Source organism: Sinohyriopsis cumingii, chromosome 13 (genome assembly GCF_028554795.1).
Source record: "Sinohyriopsis cumingii isolate HCF-2022 chromosome 13, ASM2855479v2, whole genome shotgun sequence".
NCBI lineage: Eukaryota > Metazoa > Mollusca > Bivalvia > Unionida > Unionidae > Sinohyriopsis > Sinohyriopsis cumingii.
Window position 1 is genome coordinate 38,216,475 of NC_142973.1, and position 25,302 is coordinate 38,241,776.

At 35.2% G+C, this 25,302-nt stretch overlaps 1 protein-coding gene across 1 annotated transcript in view; it reads right to left on the bottom strand.

The window, feature by feature from the left end:
- LOC149785236 (DNA helicase MCM8-like) overlaps positions 1 to 25,302 on the bottom strand; it is a 118,269-nt gene that overhangs the window by 21,466 nt on the left and 71,501 nt on the right. Inside the window, exons 19-23 of the mRNA XM_089979065.1 lie at positions 22,636 to 22,722; positions 19,052 to 19,115; positions 14,228 to 14,280; positions 11,060 to 11,096; positions 8,134 to 8,250 (exon numbers count right to left, since the gene is read on the bottom strand). Of these exons, the coding sequence (XP_089835191.1) occupies positions 8,134 to 8,250; positions 11,060 to 11,096; positions 14,228 to 14,280; positions 19,052 to 19,115; positions 22,636 to 22,722 (358 nt within the window). The remainder of the gene's footprint in view (positions 1 to 8,133; positions 8,251 to 11,059; positions 11,097 to 14,227; positions 14,281 to 19,051; positions 19,116 to 22,635; positions 22,723 to 25,302) is intronic.

Sequence of the window (25,302 nt, forward strand, 5' to 3'; positions counted from 1 at the left end):
AAAGTATGGAAACTGGATGGTGAACAACTTGAGTTATTTTGCAGAAATAATTTTCCTTCTAACAGAAGATTATATCATATACAGCTACAAGACAAAAAAAGAGCAATAACTCTAAAGCAAGTGCAGGTGCAAACTGATTTGTTGATATGCACATACTCAGGTGATGATATCTACCAAATTTTTTGGCAATCTTTGATAACTTGTGAGACTAGTGCTAAAGAGGTTGTCTCATGCACAGCTACAAAACAAGGGCTATAATGCTAATAAACATGGCAGGAGCAAAGCAATTTCTTAATATGTGTATCTTCAGATGATAACCATAATATTTACCATGTTTTGTGGTAATACATCAAAAGCTATGGCTTTAACAAAATTATGCACCAGTAAGCCAGATGGTCAGACACCAGGTTTATTATATACCGGTCTCTATAAGGGCTGGGGTATAAGAAAAATGAGAGATAACTCATGGAGCAACAAATCTAACTGAGCCTCAGTTTTCTTGCTCATATCTACCGTGGCTTGAATCCAAAATCTATCAAACAGAAATGACAAATGTAGGGAAGATCAGTTGTATATGCAGATGGAGAGAAATAGCTAATTTGTCCTTCCATGGAATATTCTGGTTCATGAAACATATTTTAAAACCATCTGTTACATAAGGGTGCAGCTTATGCAGCATTTTTTGGCCATGTTATGGGGGTATGCCTTCCTTTGATTTGTGTACCTTTAACATAGTTTTACATATTTGATTCTGGTCATTTAATTTGTGGGGGTATGTTTACATTGATATATACCAGTACTTTCATACATACATTACTTTGTACCTTTCACATTTACAATTGTACTTTTTACCATTTACAGAGATTCATAAATATTTATTTACTAAATTTTTTGTTTGTTTGCCTGTCTATAACGCAAAATGTCTTAATTTAGGATGTGTCATATTAAAGTTGATAATGTTACAAGCTAAGTGACTTCTTTTTGTGGCCTAGTGGTTAGAGCGTCCGCCTCGAAAGCGGGAGGTCGTGGGTTCGAACCCTAGTCGAGTCATACCAAAGACTTACAAAAATGGTACTAACAGCTGCCTCGCTGGACACTCAGCATTAAAAAGCTAGTGTTAGGACTTGTCGGCCTGGTGTCAGGATAATGTGACTGGGTGGAACATCATGCTACATGTCTGCGGTATGATGCCCCAGTGCTAGACATCACTATAAACTGCCACACTGCAGACGTTGTAGCATTATGACTGAATTTTTTTTAAAGCTACATTAAAAATCCAAATCACACACACATTATTTGGGGACAGTCAGCTAGTCAACAACCATAACAAACAACTATGGAGTAGATTTTGAGAACAACACCCTCTGGTTGAACAGAGGTCATAGTGACCCATTGAAGTAGATGTGGAGAGAGAGAGCCCTCGCAGGAACAAAATCCAATGAAATCTATGAAGGGTCTATCCCATCGATCAGACCAGCCAGATGTCTTGAGGGAACCATCCTGAGAGTTGAAACAAGACTAGACAACAGTAGTGAAAATATTACTATGCACACAACATTGTGGAAAAAAATGTGCACAAGATGAAATGGCAGGACTATTGGAAAACATATTGGGAGTGAGCTTAAAATTTGCTTGACTTATTTTAGTAGGGATTTCCATACTAACCAACCACTGAAAGGAAGAGTGTGAAAATGTTTTAAAAAGACATTTGTGAAAGAGTGACATTTGTTTGGAACATGGACTGGTTGGTTCAGTATTTCAGGCAAACAGTATAAACATAACTATTCCAGTGTTATTAAATGTTAGACATTTTCTCTGCAGACTATTTTCTGACATTCCTGTTACCTTATTTTCTGAACATTTCATGATATGACACTGGAGCGATAAGACTGAAAAATTGTTAAAGCTACGTTAAAAATCCTAATCAAATTCACACACACACTTATTTCTCTGTCATATATGGATATGCAGTGGCAAAATGAAATAGCCAATTTCCATACAAAGAATGATTATAAATATTTAATATAAAATTAGGAAAATCATTTACACATATAAAAGCCAGTCTGGATTCTATTTATGGACCTAAAGCCATACATGTGATTCTAACATCAGTAGGACAAAAATATTGTTTGAAGGACCGTCTATTGCACATATCATTTAATAGTTTACATCTACCACATTTGAAAAATAAAAGACTTTTTCAAAAAATTTCATGAATTTTTATACATTCTATCTGGACATTACAAAAACCATTGGAACCAGTCCACTGGGGATCAGAAATGTTATACGGTGCAATGATGTAGGTCTTTGTAATTGGCTTAAGAAGGAAAAAATGTACACAACAATCTGTTAATTGAGTACCTTATTACTGTAATCCTAAGAGTTTATGGCCAAATGTGGAATGTCCTTTATGAGGTGTAACAAGTAACAAAGTAATCTAACTTGGTCCATGACAGTGTTTAAGTTTTTGAATAAAAAAATGGGCCAACTATTGGATGAGGTGATATAAAATGGAAAGACCAACCCAAAGTTATTTCAGCAGAAACACCTGAGTTAGTATTTTGAGATTTTGTAATGTTTTGGTAGTTATTGCACTGTGCAAAGATTTATTGGAATAGTTGAGGGCATCTCATATTTTTTTGGATAATTCACTTCAAAATGCAGAAAATGCATTTTCTTCCAATGCTAAAAAATTCACCTGCAAAGAAATATGAGACTTGGAAATATATCTCAAGTTCAACTCTGGAACTTCCTCCTCAAGGTAAACTTAGCTTGGAGGAGTATTGAAAAGTAGTCAACAGTCTTAAAAATAGCTATAGGAAAACTGACGTTTGAGCTTCTTTGCACATTGAGCATGGTTGTTTTGTCATTGCCACTTCTAATGCTGTTATAGATAGCAAATTCTCCGTTCTTCACAAAACAAGAGGATATCTGACTAGAAAACTATTGAGAACATGATTGCTAAGTGTGAAACAAACAATTACAATGAATGTCATCAGTGGTGTTATGTATATCTATATTATGTATATCATTTTCATAATAACAGTTTTGGAAGGGTCATTTAGTTAATGACATTTTTAATGCTAATATTCTAACATCATAGTTTGCACTTTTTGAAAGGAGTAAAGTATAGTGCGTAGGTTGATTTCATTAATAAATTTCAGGGTTCATTTGTATTGATAAGTGCAAGTAAACATCACATATCCAGTAAGGACAACAGTTCTTAGAATAGAGGTCATGGATTTCCTAAAAGAAACAAAAGGTAAATGAGCTATTTCCTGATCAGCTGAGTAAACCACATAACCCTTGTTTATTGCAAAGTGATTTTGTAATACCTTATGATTCATTCAAAAGCTTTGTATTCCATTCTTGTTTTACTGCACTATATATGTGAATTATTGCACAGAATTATTCATTCTTAATGGCATTACTGGTCCTGTAAGAGTTATATGAGGGGACTGATTCATTTATTTAACATAATCACTCACTCGAATTGCAGTACTGTAACATTCATTCAAGGACTACATGGACATATAATAGCTGTATGGATTTACTGTGAAACACTCAAGGACATTTTGATTAATTTAATAGCTATATTGGGATTACCAAGAATTCATTTAAAGACACTTGGATTTATAACATAGTTATTCTTCTGTATTGCTGGTACAACTGTACAACACAATTATCATTTGGAATACCTTTGGATCATATTCGGATTACATGAAACTAATGGAATTGATGGAACTTTTAGGAGATTAGGAATTCATTCACCAGACTGTAAATTATTTTTAATTCTTCACTTTGTATTTTAGGAAAATAAATTAATAGTTGATATTACACAAAACTTGCTGGTTATCGTTCTTTCTTGGCAAGTTTTTTAAGATCCTAGAGTCATAACAGTGGTCACAAGCTAGTGATCTTGTGAAGGATGTTAATAATACTTGTGGATTTTATAAAAATAAAATTTTGTAGTGAACTATGATATACAACTGTTCCTTTTTCATTTAATTGACAACACATTAATTGCTATTCATTCATTATTATTGTAAAAGTTTCAATCAGAATCAGTTCAAAGCTGTTTCATTATGAAGAAAATAAACATGATGTAAAAAAACCCATCCACTTCCTTTCTTTCTAATCCCCTTAAACCAGGTAAGAGTTATGTTCATAAAAAAATCTACTGGCTTGAAAGTCAATCTGCTGATTAAAATGTGTAAATCTACTAGCTTGAAATCTTGGTTCTGTCACATGTGTCTAAAGTACTTGTTAAATATGGAATCAGTAGTAGGCTGAAAGGTTTTATAGCGAAAGTCACATGGGTCAAATATGCACATTTACTCATCTTAAATTAAATATAAATTGTTCTTTTAAAATTTAACACTAATTTTCCTTAAGCAAAGTCTATTCAGTCATTATTATTGAATGCTCTGCACCTTAACTACCATCCATAAAAACTTCCAGATGAAAATGATCGATTGCTATGGTCATTTACAATGGTGGTCATGTACTAAACTTGCATCAAGACAAGAGCACATCAAGTGGAATCATCACTATATAGGGTACTTCCAATTTCTTTATCAATATGCATCATTTTCTTTGTGACATCACAGCATGCAACATTCATTCTGGATTGTACTGGATCACACCTTTAGGTTCATTTCATCCAAAAATGTCTATGTACTTTAACATTGATTTTGCCATATGCGCTTCTTGAGGCATCTAAATAATGACCTTCCAATGGAATATGGATATATAAGAATCCAAAGGAAGTGAATACTTGCCATTAAAGGTATGTTCAATCAAATTATAAAAAAATGGCACCCATTACAGAAATAGTCGGTGTCATATGCCTACGTGACTTCTTTGACTTTTACTATAATCATGGTAGGGAAACTGTTACAGATAATATAAGAAAAGGTAGGTCCAGGACATCTCTTTCAAAAGAGATAGTTTATTCTACGAAAATATATGTAAAGGAAGACATATATTTTTACTGTCCAAAACGTAGCAGACAATTTTTATATTTCATATGGCAGTGCAGAGGGAAATTCTGACCAAGCAATTTGGATTGCACAGGGTTTGTACCCATTGGATGCAAAAGGTACATGATAAAGAACAAATGGATTTAAGAGTAAACATCTGCAGGAAATTATTACACATGCACAAAGTAGAGGACTATAATTTCTTAAATAAGATCGTTCAATATTATGAAACTTAAATATACTACCTTGAACCAAAGAGTATAAGACAAAACAGTGTACGGAGGCACACAAGCTTATCATCACCTATAAAATCACACCTTTCCAAATCTGCTGGAAATGGTTATGTGCATTATGTTCTTCAATATATAAGGTATAATATATAAGGTATAATTCTGAACCATATGGTACCACATTAAATGGACAATACAATGCCACAGTAACCAGATAAAATATATGTGAAGCAGATTTTGTGCAAAATGTGCCCAGACCAACTGAGGAAGTTTGATTTTGCACCAGGATAATGCCTCTGCACACACATGCAAGTCTGTAATGCATAGCTTTTCACTGAAAACCCAAGTCACAAACCATACAGCCCTGATTTAGATCCTTGTACCTTCTGGCATACTCTAAAACTGAAAGATTCATTTTTGGAAAACCATTATGAAAGCTTAGACAATCTAAGAGATGCAATCTCTCTGTCACTATAAACGCTGTCTCATGACATGTCTGAATCATGGATCACAAGATAAACTGAATTAAGTAACTTTTTATTTAAATCATTTGCTATAGAACTTATTCATCAACTCTTGTAATTAATTAGTATAATTAAGTAAGTTACATGGAGATAGATCTACTTGTACTTTTCATTCAACAGGTAGATTGTGTTTTTGTGCATTTAAATAAAAGCATAAATACATCATGTATTTTTCATTGTTTGTTTAAAGTCTAAGTCAATCTTTGTTGCTTTTTAATTTACTGTGGTGAAACGTTTCAACAGATTTTTGGATACAAAAGAGAGTAAAGTCCTTGAGAATTTCACTTGAGAATCCATCTCAAGTCCAAGTCATGATTTTCCTCCATGGAGTGAAAATAGCTTGTAGACTATTGGCAAGCAGTAAGCAGCCGCACAAACCCAGCACCTTTCTTTGCAGGCTGAGCATAGTTGTCCTGTGATTACAAAATTCTAATGCTGATACAACAAGAACATTATCTATTCTTCGCAAAATATAAAGTGATTAAGGGGGAATCTTGACCAGAAATGGTTAGGTGCCTGTTAGGTATGGAGCCAAAGTCATCAGTGGTCATTAGACAATAATCTTGTCAAAGAAACTAAAAATTATAAATTGGATGCTTTTAAAAAATCTTTGCAGTGAAGAAAATAAAATAAACAATTCTTTTTTCATTAAGTGACACTATAGTGATTACCATTAATCACTGTAAAATTAGAATCTAAATCCAATTTATGTTCAAAACTTGCTTTTCTAATATACTTTGAAGAGAATTCATATTTTGGACAAACAAATTAGCTTTTTGTGCTTTTAATACTCTTAAATATACACTTAATGCTGATATAACAATCTACTGGTTTAGAAACCAATATACTGATCAATATTTGTAAATCTACCGATTTGAGATCCTGGTTTTGTCACATGTATGCTATAAATCTTGAGAAGTAGCAGTAACAAAATTTTCAAGATAATCACCATGCTGACCAAAGTGAATGTCATATCAACATCACTGCCATTCAGGATCAACCACACAATATAAGTCTTTTAATAAAAACACCATGTTGATGTGACCATCCATTTAGTAGACTGAAGTGGTAATAACAAGATTTTATGATGGCCACTGTGGTGGCCATAATGAAAGTCTATGCAGCATAATTTTCATTTAGGACCAAGTAGACAAAAAATATTCCTGTGAAAACCACATGTTGATATGAATCTCTATTCAAGAGGAGTAGCAATAACAAGATTTTCAAGATGTCTGCCATGGCAACCATATTGGACATCAGATTGGCACCATATTCGTTTAGAACCAAATAGAGAAAATAATGTCTTATAAAGAAAAATATCCAGTCAAGAAGAGTACTGATAAGATGGTCAATTTTCACCCATTTTGGATGTCTGAGCAGTACAATATTCACTGAGGACCAGTCAGACACTGGAATGAAAGAGTGTGTACATTTTCATGGCAATCCTTCATGTAGCAATAACAAATCTGAACTAATGAAATGACGAATAATGGACAACATTAGGCTATCCCTGTTCTTTTGGTATATGACCAGTAAGCTAACAATGAGTGTCAAGGTCAAAGTGACAAATTGATGTGACTTTCAAAGAGCAAAATACCCACTGAAAATTTCCTCACATTAAAAGTTTCAATGAACACTTTAAAATGACATTTTAATACATATCATTATTCAAAGTACAGTGCTTGAAACCACTAAGGTGAATGACAATACACAGTGTCTGAACTGTTAAAAAGCTTTTGCAATGTCACATATGTTAAGAGGTGACAAAATAATAAAGTTTACTCTAATCCATTAGATTAATCAAGTCAGATAAAAGATACAGTAATCAATTTAAACTTGACAAAGAACTGATTTACCTTCATAAAATAATAATGATTATGAATTTGTACAAATACCAATATCAAGGGCCTTTTTTACTCAAATCTGAAGCTGTAAATATAGCTGGTCATTCAGTGCAAAGAGTCCTGTTGGCAGTACCCTAACTTCAAATGCTGGTCATTCAGTGCAAAGAGTCCTGTTGGCAGTACCCTAACTTCAAATGCTGGTCATTCAGTGCAAAGAGTCCTGTTTGCAGTACCCTAACTTCAAATGTTGGTTGTTTCAGTGCATAAATGTACTGCAATTAATGCTTACCTCAACTACTGTGAAAAGTGTTAAAGTGATAATGGAAATTAGGGTTTTCTTTCCACTTTGTGTGTAATATATGCTGACAGTAGAAGGTCATGTGATGAAAGGCTGCAGTCAGGTGATGAAAACTTAATAGAATCCATTATTTGCAACAAAGGTCAATAAGAAAATTCAACTTGAGAGCCAGAATTTTGCATCAGACATGAGACTGAGGCCTTTGCAAATTTAATTTCTTCACTTATTTGAGAACTTTTATGCATTTTTCAGTACCTTGCGAAGCAACTGATGTGGTATGGGGTCAATAGGTTCCTCTCTAGAAATTTTCAGTCTCTCACTCAGTGGTTTATCTGCTTCCCACAGTAATCTTGAAGTGTTCATATTATCTTCCTGCAAGGAAAGCATTTGTCAATGTTCAGTTCTAGCATCATTGAGCAACACAAACTACTTTATTATGTATTCTAATCAAACTTGTCCTTGAAAATTAAATAATATGCCACTCACTATAAGGATCTCGAGGTTGTTGTTGTTATAGGGTTTAACACCATTTTTCAGCACAAGATAGGCTAAACATGGCGGCCAGTTTTAATGGCGGAGGAAGAACCACCAACCCACGAGAAGCTACCAGCAAGCTTTCTCACATATCCACATTAGCCGAGCCCGAGACTCGAACCCACGCAGACAGAGGTGAGATGGCAGTGATCCGTGACGGAGAGCGCTTTAGACCACTCGGCCATTCGGGGCCCCTGGATCTCGAGGTATATAATATAATGCAACTTCTTTCATACATGTCTTAATGAATAAAATCTCATCCAAGATCCTTAACCATAAAATAAAATTTCAATTTACTTACTTGCTAAATAATCAATTCAAGTTATCAGTATTAAGGCCACTTTTTGACTCCTTGTACAGGTAAAATCACTGATGCATTGTTTATACTAACTATATTCATGAAGTGGATGCTATGAGTAAACCATGTATAGAAAACTTACCTGTAGGTATCCTGTCACAGTGGAAGTTATACAGTAATATAAATGAGTTTTCTATAGTATACACAAAACCTGCATATAAAAAAGGCAATGTGACATCAATATTGATACTTACAAAGTAGATGCTACAATATCTGTTGTAAGACCATGTTACATGTATGAAAAGGCCCAATGATGTTCTATACAGGTACAATCAGTAAAGTGTCATGAATATAATTACGAAGTCAATACTAAGACAATATAGAAAACTTACCTGTAGGTATCCAGATGCAGTGGAAATTATATAGCAACATTAAATGAGTTTCCTATATCATGTACCAGACCTGTACTTATTAAAATTGTTTAGCAATGCAAGGCAAAAGCATCACAACCTGTGCAGGTATGTAAAGGTGCCTAATTGTGTGAAGATGACAAGGTGATAACACTGAAAAGTTATAAATTTTAACATCAACAATAGAAAGAACTGAAAAGTTTGAAATTTTTAGATGGAGTATACTTTCCTTCATTAAAACAAGTCACTGATGGACTTCTTAATTACAGATACCCTCCCAGGAGACTTCTGGTGGCCTAGTGGTTACAGTGTCTGCCTCGGAAATGGGAGGTCATGGGTTCGAACCCCGATCGAGTCATACCAAAGACTTACAAAAATGGTACTAACAGCTACCTTGCTAGGCACTCAGCATTAAGAGGTTAATGTTAGGACTGGTCGGCCTGGTGTCAGGATAACGTGACTGGGTGGGACATGATGCTACATTTCTGAGGCATGATGCCCGAGTGCTAGACATCACTATAAGCTGGCACACTGTAGACATTGTGGCAATATGACTGAAAAATTGTTTAAGCTACGTTAAAAATCCTTATCACACACACACAGATGCTCTCCCTCTTGTATAAGCATGCCTACCATGCCTCAGCTCAAATGACAGCATAGAATATAATACCAAGACATTTGAGAAAGGCCAAAATATCTGAATTATTGAGACCCATATTTGTATTGAATCCACCACCACCAATTTGCCACTGCAACAACAAAAGCAACAATTACAAATAAAACAATTGTACAATAACTATAACAATTTGCATGTGAGCATAATATGTGAATACCAAGAGGTGCAAGAAAAGCTGACATCCTTGTGATATTAGGTGAGTATGAAGAAAACCATCGTTCACGCAAAAGCACAGCAGTCACAAGTATTTTGAACTCAAATTTTAAAATCACAGAGGTGAATTAGAAAATCACGTGCAATTTTTCCACCCACATACAAATCTGGTAAAGACACTCAAAAACTATTAACAAATATGATTCCTGGAATCATAGCAGTGTTAAAAAACTTTGGTTGCTCTGGCATTAAGGTAGACATTGTCTTAACATGCATTTGATGGATATAATACTATTACCCTGTAGATTCACAGCCATGCCTGCATAATCTTGAACAGCAAAGACAAGTGCCTTCAGTGATGAAATTGACAAATGCATTGAAAAGATTCTTGAAATGTTAGAGAAAAACACTGATGCAGGATTGGGACGGACTCTCAAAAGATGTACCCAAGCTGAGGTATATCTTTCATTGTATCAACCATTTCGTGGATCCAGTTACAAAGCATCACCAGCAAGGGACCTGCCAAGGTCAGTTATAAATATAAAAAAAACTGACAACAGATGTTCTGAATGGGCAATTTTGTCAGCATTATATCTGGCTAGTGATCATCAATACAAATGTAATACTCCACAGAACATATCGAAATACTTAATTATATGACAATGCAAATAATAATAGCTAAGACACTGACCTTAACACAGACTTTAACCTAGAGAAATGGAGCTCAATTCAAAGGTAAACAAATCACTGAACTATAAAATACAGATCACAATGACCCAGTTTCTGTATTATAGATGGCTGTAGTACTTCTCAAGATTTAATTACATACCAAGCTATATGACACCATTGAAACTTTGCTTGTGAAAATGATCCAAATGCAAAAGTTATCCAAATCACTGCTCTAAACTATAGGTCACAGTGACTTAATGGACACTGAAAGGTATAATAATCCATGACAAATACCAACTCATGACTCTACAAACATTGGTGTCTAAGAAAACTACGAAAATACAAACCCCAACCTTAGGGTTGACACCAGACTGACAGAAGGATGGATAGACAGATGTCACCAATCCATAAATACTTTGCAATGCAGCCAAAAATACTTACAGTGCTTTGTTTGTATGCTGTAGCACCTGAGATTCCCCTGAAAAGTACAAAGAAAGTGAACAGTGATCAAAATGAGGACAACCAATTTTTATGAGTGTGTTGTGTTTTCTAATGGGATATGAGCCATGCATGAATTTCATAACATGTGATCTATACTAGAATTCATGGATTTCATATATACATGTACAGTACTTTACGGATTATGGAGTGTACTACACAAATAAAAGTTGTCAATATACAAGTGTTTTTCAGACTATTTCATCTTCATTCAATCAAAAGCATGTATCTTTGTGTGCACTTTTATTACCACCCATCCCTGCCCTGGACATATTTTAGGTAAATGCATCATTCTCTTCGGACCTGATTCGTAATGACATGGTCCGGTCTATAACACGGTCAGGTTCTATGGACTCCAACCACTGTGTTATAGCAGGGTCACATTGTAAGTGGTTTCTTTCCTTCAATTAAGAAAGAGAATTATGTTACTACTCATATATTCTATGTGAATGTACATAAAATATAGCAGAAGATAAATGGTACACAGCTGGCATGATTGTAAGAAATCTTCCACTTCAATCTGTATACACTTTAACTAGCCAACACATCTGAGCATAAAACAAAACAAAAATCTGGATGACACAATTTTCATCTTGTGGGTAACAAACTGTTGTATTCTGACTCATGAATTTGCCACTCTTGCAGATACTTAAATTTTTACCTACTTGATAAAATATATCCATTGTTTACTGAATACAAACAAATATCTCTATTTAACTTCTGTGAAAGTTGGTCTATTAAACTAACTGCTGAGACATTTCAGTATACAATGGGAAGTCATACAGGAGGAGTTCAAATAATTTGCATTTGTTAATTACTGCCTTGTGTGTAAAACAAACAAAATATAAAGAATAACTTTTGGTAATATAAGTGCAAAGTAAGTGCATAACATATGGTAAAAAATTTCTAATTTTTTTTTAAACCCATAAAATATAGTATGTGTCCCAAGATTAAATAAATAGTTAATATTTAACTATAAATTATGTATCTTTGAATCTGCATGAGTATGGTATGCATTTAGGATAATTTCTATTTACTATATCATTAATGTTTCCTTTTTACAAAAGCTTCATGTAGAAGGGGGCAGTAAGGTATATGGAGCAAACTAGCTTGAATAAGGGCTGAAATCTCTCTTTCTCTCTATCAGGTAGTCCAAGTTTCCTCTGACTCTTTTCACCCCATTTTTGATATTTGGATATTTATGTTGGGGTATAGGGTCAGAGTCCATTCTCTATCGAAAAGTTGGAATTCACCGACATCATTTGGTGTTGGCATGGGGGTAGCTGCTTACTAGCCAGCCCAGCAAACTTGAATTACCTTTCATCGAGATATACCTGCATTAAATTGATAGGATTATGATTTACTTTCTCAAAAAACGAGACAAGACTTAAGTACGTTTTTGCTGAAATCTGACCTGGATCTGGTCATTTACATCCCGAGTCACATGACTATACAAATCTTGCAACCAACATGTCACTGAAATCAGAGGTCATATAGTCACGTGATATTGACAATAAACAAATTTCCAAAGTTGTTGTACATAGAATGTGGACATATTATAAAGAAGTCACTTAATGCATGTAAATGAATATAATGCACACCTAATTCTCAACATATTTTGAGAACAGTGACCAGAAACCTGTTGGTATTGCAGCAGGGTGGAGAAAACCATTTTCAAGAAGTACCAAGCATGTGTCAGCAACATTTTTTTTTGTGTCAAGTGACAATCACATTGACATGTGCTCGCTGCGTAGTGAATCTGGTTTTCTTCAAATTACTGCAACATTTACAGATTTTCGGTTGTTATTTTCAAAATAAATAATGTTTTTTTTCATTTCTATATAAAAATTATGTGACTTTCATTTATATGTTCAATCTGTTTTCCTACAGCAACACTAGAAATTGTTTATTGTTGATATCACGTGACTGTATGACTTCTGATGTCATTGACATGCAGGTTGCAAGAGTTGTGTAGTCACGTGACTAGGAATGCAAATGGCCAGATCCAGGTCAAATTTTAGCAATGATGTACTTTTGTCTCATCTGTCAGCGGATTAAAGACAACGAATGCTATGATCGCAATTTCTGAGAAAATAAATCATATTCCTATCGATTTCATCCAGGTATATCTCTATGAAAGATCATTCAAGTTTACTGGACCGGCTAGAAAGCAGCTACCCTAAGCTGACACCAATTGGCATCGGTGAATTCCAACTTTTCAATAGGGAATGGACTCTGACCCTACACCCCAACATAAATGTCCAAATATCAAAAATGGGGTGGCAAGGGTCAGAGGAAACTTGGACTATCTATCAGGGTTTTTCTTTTTTGGATCACACTATAACTTACTTATTCTAATGCATACATATATAAGCAAACTCAAGCAAAATATTTTACAAGTGAATGCTCTATTACAATTACATCTGATGTATATGAATATTAATACTAACTATCAGGTATACATTTTGGAGTCCTCAATGTTGGTCCTTTACTCTTTTAAACATGAACTCTTCACCAAAAGGAAATCAACTTTCATTCTTTGAAGAATTTTGCTTTTTCATGTATAAAAAAAAATTACCCCCCAAAAAACAATAACAAGGTGTTTTACACAATGTGGTATATCCAGACCAATATGGTATGATAACGAGTTTCACACAATGATGTACACCAAGAACTATATGGTATAACATGGTGTTTTACACAATATGGTATACTGGCAACAACATAAAACATTATCTTTTGCACAATGTGGTATCCCTAGAACCATATGGTACAACAGGGTTGTTTTATATGGTGTGGTATACTTAAAACTGTTATAACATGGTGTTTTTCACAATGTGGTGTGCCAAGAACTATATGGTGTAGCAAGGTGATTTACAAAGTGTGGTATATCAAAAGTAATACAGTTATGGTATAATAAGATGTTTTGCAAAATGTGGAAGTCTATCCGTATGACTATCTTTTAGAGTCAAAACTACATATTCATTATAGCCAGAAAATCATAGTTTGTCCAAACATGGAGTATTTAGTTATTTAAACTGAATAAGGTATACGATGAAGAAAGAAAGGGTTTCCTCTCAAAAAAATTGAACAAGTTCAGAATTAACCCACCTGCTTCCAGCATGAAGCGCCATGACATGTTCTGACAGCATACTGTCCATTTCCTAAAATAATAAAAACAATCAGCACGATGACATGTACTGACTGTCCATTTCTCCTTCAAATACATTCCCCAAACACACTACATTAGGGCACCATGACATGTACTGACTGTCCATTTCTCCTTCAAATACATTCCCCAATCACACTACGTTAGGGCACCATGACATGTACTGACTGTCCATTTCTCCTTCAAATACATTCCCCAATCACACTACGTTAGGGCACCATGACATGTACTGGCTGTCCATTTCTCCTTCAAATACATTCCCCAATCACACTACATTAGGGCACCATGACATGTACTGACTGTCCATTTCTCCTTCAAATACATTCCCCAATCACACTACATTAGGGCACCATGACATGTACTGACTGTCCATTTCTCCTTCAAATACATTCCCCAATCACACTACATTAGGGCACCATGACATGTACTGACTGTCCATTTCTCCTTCAAATACATTCCCCAATCACACTACATTAGGGCACCATGACATGTACTGACTGTCCATTTCTCCTTCAAATACATTCCCCAATCACACTACATTAGGGCACCATGACATGTACTGACTGTCCATTTCTCCTTCAAATACATTCCCCAATCACACTACGTTAGGGCACCATGACATGTACTGACTGTCCATTTCTCCTTCAAATACATTCCCCAATCACACTACGTTAGGGCACCATGACATGTACTGGCTGTCCATTTCTCCTTCAAATACATTCCCCAATCACACTACATTAGGGCACCATGACATGTACTGACTGTCCATTTCTCCTTCAAATACATTCCCCAATCACACTACATTAGGGCACCATGACATGTACTGACTGTCCATTTCTCCTTCAAATACATTCCCCAATCACACTACATTAGGGCACCATGACATGTACTGACTGTCCATTTCTCCTTCAAATACATTCCCCAATCACACTACATTAGGGCACCATGACATGTACTGACTGTCCATTTCTCCTTCAAATACATTCCCCAATCACACTACATTAGGGCACCATGACATGTACTGACTGTCCATTTCTCCTTCAAATACATTCCCCAATCACACTACGTTAGGGCACCATGACATGTACTGGCTGTCCATTTCTCCTTCAAACACACTCCCCAATCACACTACGTTAGGAATATTAGACTACTACCCCACAAATCCAGCACTACTAAAAGATGAAAATCATCTTTTCCTATTTTCAATAGACCAAGGGCAATAGCTCTTGCCCATTAGCTCCCCTTGGCACTGCCAAGTATTGCTAGTTTTTATCTTTGCTACAGTGTTGATCACATTGTACAGTTTATATTCCAATAATCCAAGCCATCTTTGTATTCTAAGTGAACCATCAATTTTTTGATCTCTTGTGTGGATTAATCATTCTGTTGCAGGTTGTGTACATTCTTTTTTCAATTTCTGCCAAATCTGGGTGATTCTGTAACCTTACGGAACTTGGTCCTTTTAAGACCATGTTATATCATTCACCTATGTAAGGTCATTACAAGTTAGCGTGACTTTGACTTTTTCACTTGCTCTGATAGTAATGGAGTAGGTTTTAGCAAGTTATTAACATGCTGCATTGTTCATTTTTGCTTTGTTTTTCCCTTTTTGTGCAGCTTTAGAAGAATGGTCAATTAATACTTGAAATGCCTAGATTCAAAGCATAGTCTACAAGTTTCAAATGTGACAATGACTTTTCGGATTCCTTCATTAGTAACAAGGAACATATTTATATTAGTGAGTTAGTAACTTTATAAATGACTAATTTATGCTTTGCTTTCTCTTCTTATGTCATTCAGCAGAACATCTTTTAAATGTTATTTATGCAACTTCAGAGCATAGAAGTCTACCATGACTCTTGTTTTGTTTATAGTAAGTATACAGCATCTGATATTGAGCGTCTGTAATATGTGGTTCAAGAAGTCTGGGTTGCTGTATTACCTAGTTAGTCGCATACTGATTTGCTAATCAATGCTTAGCTAGTTAGTCACATACTGATTTGCCGGTCTACACTTTGATTTCTCTTTTTGTGTCATTTCAGGAGAAATATTTACTAAATGCTTCAAATGCACATTCAAAGCAATAGTCCATTCAGTACTGAAGGGAAGGAATGATGGAATAAGTCAAGGAATACAGACTATGGTTCACTGTTGGCAATACCAACTCACTGGGGAGTATTCCTGAATTTTAGACCACCCACATGAAATGGTCACTCCATCAATCTGTCTTCACTTTGATTTGCACACTTTGGGAGCGTGGGGATCATCAACCTCTTTGTAACAAGGTGGAATCACAAACTACCCACCTTAGTCTCTCCAGTTCCAGGCCCAAAAGCTTGGGCACTGAATGCAATATTAATCAGTTGGGAGTGGTTGTGGGCATTTGCCTCCCATACCATGGTGCTGATACTTAAAATAATCCAAAAGTTATGGGGTCAGACTTGCATGATGATTCTTATAGTCCCTCTCAGATGGGACAAGTCCTGGGTCACCAATCTACTTGTTTAAGTGATAGATATGCACATGAAGATTCTGGCCAACCTGAATCTTCTCCAGCAACCACAGTCAGGGTGGACCTTCCCTGCCCAAATGGTACTTTTCTACATGCTCGGCTCTTATCAGGACAGCCTTGTGAGACAAACAATTCAAACCTTTGATTTTGGAAAGAATCTCGAGAGCAAGAAGGCACTCCACTCTGAAGGCTTACTAGGGAAAGTGGCATGTTTCAGGAACTAGTGCCACACAAACAACATCATTCCTCTCCATGCCTCAATTCCTCAACTGGCTGACTTTTTCTCTGGCTCTTTGAGGAGAAACAGTTGGCCCCAATTTTTATGAAAGGCTACCACCCCATGATATTGGACACATTCTGGCATCATGACATGATATAGACTTATCAGATTTTTAAGACCTTACTCTGTTTACCAGTCCTGGGTTCTAACAAAGCTCACTTGAAATCCATTCAAACCTCTAGCCTACACTTAGCTAAAGTCACTATCATACAAGTCATGTTTCCCTATAGCTTTAGCTTCTGCAGGCAGGGTGAGTTGCATGCTCTTTATGTCAACCTGATCTCTCTTCAGTTCAGTTTGGATTGGTTCGGTGGTTCTGTTGACACAACCAGGCTTTGTAGCCCAGAACAGGTTACTGTCTATCGGTAACCAAAGAGTCATCACTAGCTTGCTCTCTTCCATAGACATGTCAATAACAGCAGCCATGCAAGATGCTGTTTTCACTCTCAAGCACTGCTTGAAATGCACAGAGACATGTCATGGCATGCGCAAATGCCTCTTCATTCTTGTGTGAGTCAGAACAAAGGATATCAAGCTTCAAGCCACTGCTTCATGGCTGAAGAGGGTTGTACGCTTGGTGTACTCTGATGTCTCACCAGATCAGAGTCACCTCACAAAGATTACTGCTCAGAAGCTTCAAGCCATCTCTGCGAGACTCGCATTCAAATGCTACATTTGAATCTGAGATATAATACAAGATGTTGGCTGGCATGCAGAGTCAACCATCTCAAGCCTTCATCTCAGAGATTTAGCATCACAGAGGCAAACCTTGATTCCAGGAGGTCTTGTGGTAAAAGCACAGATGGCCACCAGACCCATCTAAATCAATCAACATAACCTGTTAGCTTTGCTGGATTTGCCAGGGAAATTCTGTATGTAAGATATCAATCTTCATCTTCTTAACCATATATAATGGTCATAGATCAAGTGACTCCAGGCTGTGATACTTATGTAAAAAGGAGAACAGGTTATAATTCATATGGGGAATCCAGCTATTCTTCCTTCGAAGGATACCCAAGGTAGAGGCCAGATGCTCTGCATCCCCTCCTCCTATTACTTATTCTCCTAATGTAATAAGATTGGGGAACATATTCAAAGGAGAAAGAAATTTTTTAAGTAAATTATGTTTCTCCAAAAATACTTAGTATCTCACTCAGCTAAAACTAGCAACACCTGGAGGTGCCAAAGGGAGGTAATGGGCAAGAGTAAATGCCCTTTGTCTATTGGAAATGGGACAAGATGAGTAACATCTTTTAGTAGTGTTGGTTTCGCATGGCAGCTGGCTAATATTCCTAACATGATGTGATTATGTAAGTAATCTTGGAGAACGTAAGTTACTTAAAAATTTGCTTTCCTAAAATAAAACAAACAGTGCCATTAACATGTTCTGACAGCATATACTGTCCATTTCCTGAAACAAAAGCAACCAGTGATATATGTTCTGAGAGCATACTGTCCATTTTCTAAAATAAAATGACATGTTCTGACACCATACTGTCCATTTCCATAAAAAAAAAAAAAAAAAACAATCAGGAATGGTACAACTCTGATATAGAAGTTCTTACATAACAACTAAACTTTGGAACTATTTTTTAGAATATAAATATGAAGAAATGGTCGCAGCAAAGTTTTGTCCATGCCTTTCTTTTAAATCCCTCAGAAAATTCAGAAATTTTGGGGTTAGGAACTTAAATTCATTTCTTTAGAAAATAAAGGGATGGAATTTTATGTCAAATTAACGTATGAAAAAAATATTTAAATAAAAGTTTTCTTCAATAATATGTACCCAATAATAATACCTTCAGAATATACATTTATCTGGCATATCCAGCCTTCCCAACCTAGTTTTAAGCAATAAAAAAGCAAAAAAAGTCCACTGCTTATTAAGTTTACATCCAAAATGTAATTATACAAATAAATTTAATGCAAAATATGTTATGAGTGGTTTGCTTCCAAAAAAATCTATAACATTACCTCATCTGGTTTATCAAGCAGAATGAAAACTAAATCAAATCTGGACAAGAGAGCACTTCCCATTCTGAAAAAGAGAAAATTCCAAATAATATGTTTTAGGTAGACTAGTTTCTCACCATGATTAAAGAGATGGGGTCCATATGAATAACTGCAGTAATTATGCATTTTATCGCCATTGTTCTCATTTGAGGTGAGAGACAAATGTATTTACATATTCAGCTCAACCATGTTTAAAGCTATATCATCCCAAAATCTCAACTTGAAATGTACACTGTGTAGCTGTCAATGTCATATACTTTTTTCAGATAGCATTATGTAGCTTTATGACCCCAAGATCTCAACTTGAAATGTACACTGTGTAACTGACAAAGTCATATACTTTTTTCAGACAGCATAATGAAGCTATATCATCCCAAAATCTCAACTTGAAATGTACACTGTGTAACAGACAAAGTCATATGCTTTTTTCAGACAGTATTATGCAGCTATATCATCCCAAAATCTCAACTTGAAATGTACACTGTGTAACTGACAAAGTCATGTATTATGAAGCTAAGAGCAAAAAACAAAAAATATATTAAAACTATAGTACCTGCACTATTAGGATGCTTAATTTTCAAGAGAGGCAAGCCTTTTTTTAAGGTTCTATCTTCCTAATGTATGTTTTTGCAATTCTTTATCTTTAATGTTTAGAACTTTAAATTAGTGCCATATAGCAGTATTGTGCTAACATGCTGTTAAATCCTTAATACACACACAGGCATGCACACACACATATTTAACATAACATACATGCATACATTGCTTACATATTTATTATACATCAAAATCAAATGTAAACTAAGTTTTGTAAAGAATGGTCTCAGAGCTAAAAGAAATACAGAAGCATGATTAAAATCACCAGCTTTGGAGGGCAACCATTTAAAACTGATAATTATTTAACCTTGGACCACAGTAGAGCAAAGAGAGTGTTTTACTACTGCCTTATTCAGGCCTTCTGCTCATCTTAAACAAAAGAAATATTTTAGTTGGCTTATAGTGATGGGAAAGGTAATGATTTGGTAAATCCTACTTGAAAAGGATGGTTCTGTTGAAAACATTTTGGATTAAGTATGACAACAAAAGAAATTCAAAATCCATTTGTGTAGGCCTTTGACAGACTAAAGAAGACACCTGTATTATCCAACTCAAACACAATGACAAATGTATAGATAACTGAAATATAATTGTTTTCTATCTTGGAAGTATAATGCTATCATTATCTTAACAATGACTTGCAACCAATAGAATACAATCCACATTAGGGGGTCCTGTATCACTAAACCTTATTCATCCAGGAAAAAGGACAAGAACAAACTGAGATGTAAAGAAATATTACAATGTGCAATAATGTAATTATATCACTTCTGCATCACCTCTTGAACTTGCTTAATTGCATAAAATAATCATTTATTGAACATCGTATCATACAAACAGCAAGTCATGCCACAACACCTTGCAAAATCAGACAGAAACAATAAATGCAAAATATTTGCAAATATGTACTAAACAGAATCTCAATTTTGTGCTCCTTAGGAGCAAAATGTATCAAATTTCCTGATACATTATTCCTTTTGCTGAGAGCTGTTCATGTAATATTATACCACTCAACTTGTTCAATGAAGTTCATAACGGTAGAACACTCATTGTCTTCTTCCATTTATCATATGGAGCTGTGTCTCGGGGGTTTTTGCTTTGAAACTATGTTCCTGTGACATGACTTTGCACACTCTAACAATTTAACCATGGCAATCATAACAGATGTGACAAGGAACATGAAGTTTAGGGCCTGCGCGATGAACCAGTGATCAATGTACAGCTGAAAAACTTTATCAACCAACTGATGGTGATAATGCCACCGTGAAAGTGTTTGACACATCCTGCTTCCCATTAAAGTAGACTCAAAACTAAAATTCACTTAATTTCCATACTTACTTGAGGTTCTCTAAGAAATATCTGGCTTTAATTTAATAATAATAATAATAATAATAATAATAATAATAATAATATGCTTTATTTATAGAGGGTGATTCATTACTCAAGGACTATTCTCTCTTGAGGCCCTCTTAAGGAGTGTATAACAATGCACATTGTATGAAGATAGCAATAATTACTGTTTATTTTAACATGTTTAGTATTAAAATACTAAATTCCATTATCTATTAGAAACACATACATGCTCATGGTATCTCTTTTTAAATACTCTAATATTTTCAGTGGATTTTACATGTAGTGGAAGCTTGTTCCACAGAACTGTACCAGAGTATTGGAAGCTCTTTTTAAATTGCTCTGTTCTTGGTTCTGGTGCTAGAAGGTTCCATGTGATTTTGATCCCAACTGGTATTGTGTTGAAAAATGACTGAATAAGTCCTGAAGAAACTCTGGTACAGTTCCATGTAGACATTTATATAAAAGAACTGCCTTGTGAAAATCTATCTGGTCATATATTGTGAACCATTTGAGTTCTGTAAACAATGCTTTTGCGGGATGATCAATAGATGCATCTAAAATTACACATGCTGCTCGTTTCTGAAGTTTATAAATCCTGTCGAGCTCAGATTTAGCACAGTTTCCCCATACATTTGAACAATAATCCATTGTTGGAAGAATATATGACTTGTAGTATTGATTGCGAGTTTCCATAGGTAAATATTTCTTGATTCTGCTGAATAGGGCAATTTTGGATGACAGTGTTTTACTAAGCTAATCAATATGGTCATTCCATAAGAAATTATTATCTAGGGACACACCTAAAAGCTTTTCATTTTTGAAATTTTCTAATGGATGATTATTTATTGCAAGAGATAGTTCTGGGTTCCCTGACTTGTGTAGCTTTTGTGACATCCCCAAAATCATGTATTTTGTTTTACCTTCATTAATTACCATCTTATTTTGTTGTGCTCAGTTTTGACTCTAATAAGGTCTGAGTTTAATCTCATTTGGACAACTTCAGTATCAGAGCTAAATGTATACAAGGTTGCATCAGCTGCAAACAAATCGGTATGTGTGGATTCATTATTTAATGGTAGATTGTTGATATAGATAAGGAAGAGGAGAGGGCCTAAAACTAAGCCCTGAGGGACCCCTGAATGAATAGTGTGAGTTTGAGAGCTAATATTGCCAATGCTTACTTGTTGAGACCTTTCGTTTAGGTATGATCTAAACCAGTTTAAAGATGGATTGTCAAGCCTGTAACAGTTCAACTTTTGCAGCAGAATTTCATGATCAACAAGATCAAAGGCTTTCTTGAAGCCAAGGAAAACAATCCCAGTCCTAGTGACCCCCTAAAACAAAATTCACTCAATTTCCATACTTACCTGAGGTTCTCTGAGACAGTTTTGGCTTTATTGTAGTGACCCCCTAAAACAAAATTCACTCAATTTCCATGCTTACCTGAGGTTCTCTGAGACAGTTTTGGCTTTATTGTAGTGACCCCCTAAAACAAAATTCACTCAGTTTCCATACTTACTTGAGGTTCTCTGAGACAGTTTTGGCTTTATTGTAGTGACCACCTAAAATAAAATTCACTCAATTTCCATACTTACTTGAGGTTCTCTGAGACAGTTCTGGCTTTATTGTAGTGACCTCCTACTGGATTTGCTGCTGCTATGATAGATGTTCTTGCAGGCAAGCTAAAAAAGAATGAAAATCTGAACAACAGTGTTCAACAAGAGCTGATTTTGGCCAGCAATCAGATTCTTATGAAACTATTAGAAATAAAAGAGTTCCCTTTATCATCCCAAAACATTTATTTAATTCTCATCCAAGAACACTATTAATAAAGAAAATCAACTCTTAAAAAGGTAATGGTTTTCTTTTCTGTTATGGAATCTACTTTCAATGATTATAGACAGTCTGGCTAACAAGCTAATATCAAGCTGACATAGAGATACATCTAAAATTCTGCATCTGCATACAGCATGCATAATATTCAATGAATAAATGTCTATTTGTTTTGCAATACTGCTTAAATGATGTTTATATTTACATTAAAGATGGTTGATTATCTCTGACACATATTTGTTTTCATTTTAGAAGTTATACTTATGTTTATGTTTAAAACTGACTTACATTTCAAAATCTTGTTACAGAACAACAATGTATGTATTTCTTTACCAAAAATAACCACACAAAAGCCAAGTAGACCTTTAGTACATTAGTAATAGTCAAAATCTGACAGTGAAGCAGTGTATAATTAAGAATCAAATCCAAAAGTTCAGAATGTCAGTGACCAAAGCAGTTTTGATTATGTATTGTGGATGAAAGCTTACACTATACTTTATTCGATACAATTATTCCTTATAGTGATCACAAAATTGAATACTGTTAATAAATTTTATAAAAGAGAATGTACGTTAGCTGTAAGGAATGTGGCAGACGACACACTTTTGTTTTCTGTATGAAACGGTTTTGTTACTGAACAGATCGAGGATATTCATTCAAAAGATGAAGAGTGGACAAGCACCAGTTTTTTTATTTTATAAGATATGGGCCTCCATGATGAAGGAAAGGAAAATAAAAATAAAACAGTACACAGCTTAGTACAAATGTATTTGTTTCAGTGTGTACCCTCCTCATCATACCATTACTTCATCTATACTCTCACTTAACAGATTAGAAGTCATCGAAAAGAGTATGTCTCTCAAATACAGTGAAAAAAATATTCCTGCTCTGATCTACAAAAATAAAAAGAACCTTTTAATATCCATCATATTCATTTTGAAAAATGCTTGATGTGAAAATAAAAACTGCAGGCTCAAAAGATAACCCCAACATACCTCACCTCTGATTGGTTACAAATGGTTTTTTTCCCAAGAATCAGACCAATATTAAACCAATCAGAAATGATTTTACTTTCCTTTGTGCAAATTTGAATTGTTCAGGAACCAACGGTTACTAATTGAGCAGTTTCACTACACATGTTCTGTTCATGAAAAATCGTAACTGATGGCAGATTAAGAGTGATATTTGATGATGAGAGCAAAAATGTGGAGTTTCTCTGGTTTGATCTTGAAAATATTGAGCAAGCAGAGGAAAGATATGTTCGGCAGTTGGATATTTTGCAAGATTTAGATTCGGACATATAAGAAATTTCTGAGATTGAATCATCAGAAGAGGATGCTGATAGCGATGATGATAGAGCTCTTGCAGATCTAGTAGATTGGACCGATCATCTTCAGCCTGTCGAAATCGATGATTTTAATGGCCCAAATCCCAGACCTACAACAAACATGAACAAGGTAAAAAGAGAAATTGTTTTCATTTGTTATTTCCAGAGGAACTGTACTCAGACATTGTAAATTAAACCAATTCTTATGCCCAAAAATGTATCTTGGTATCACCAAACAAAACGTGGTATCCAACAACACCAGACAATATAAAAGCTCTGATTGGGGCTCATGTTGTTACGGAAGTCCTTTCTGCACCAGCCCAAGATATGTATTGGTATAATGACAAACTTTTCCATCCTTCCTGCATTGAACTGAAATTTAGTCATGCAAGATTTGAAAATCTGCAGAAATATTTTCATGTGACTGACACCACACCTTGAAGAACACTTGGTCATGACAAACTGGCCCACATTCAACCAAATTATCAGCGTATTCACAACACATGCACTAGAAAATACAACCCACATTATGAGGTGTCCATTGATGAAGCAATGATTGGATTTTCAGGACAAATGGGCTTTAAGCAGTATGTGCCTTTAAAACCAAGAGAGGCATCAAAGTATGGGTTCGAGCAGATCCTCATAATGGATATGTTGGGGACTTTCAGGTTTATACCTGAAGGACTGACAACAATCCAGAATTGAATCTTAGACAAAGGGTTGTTCTTGATTTGATGGAATGTTTGTTTCATCTTGGACACCGTGTCTACACTGACAGTTTTTTTTTTACATCTATAGACCTATTTCTTCAGCTTCGACAAAAAGGAACATATGGCTGCGGAACAGCCTGATCAAACTGAAACAGTCTTCCATCTGGATTACACAAAGTAAAGCTGAAGGAGCAGGGCCAAAGCATAATTAAACAGAAAGGAGACACGAGGGTTACAGTTTGGTGTGACAAGAAGAATATCATTATACTGTGTACCAGCTGTGAAGGTGAGGCCACATCTGTTAGCCGGAAACAGAAAGATGGTTCCATCAAGGATATTCCATGTCCACTCCCAGTCAAACTGTACAACATGTACATGAATGGAGTAGACCA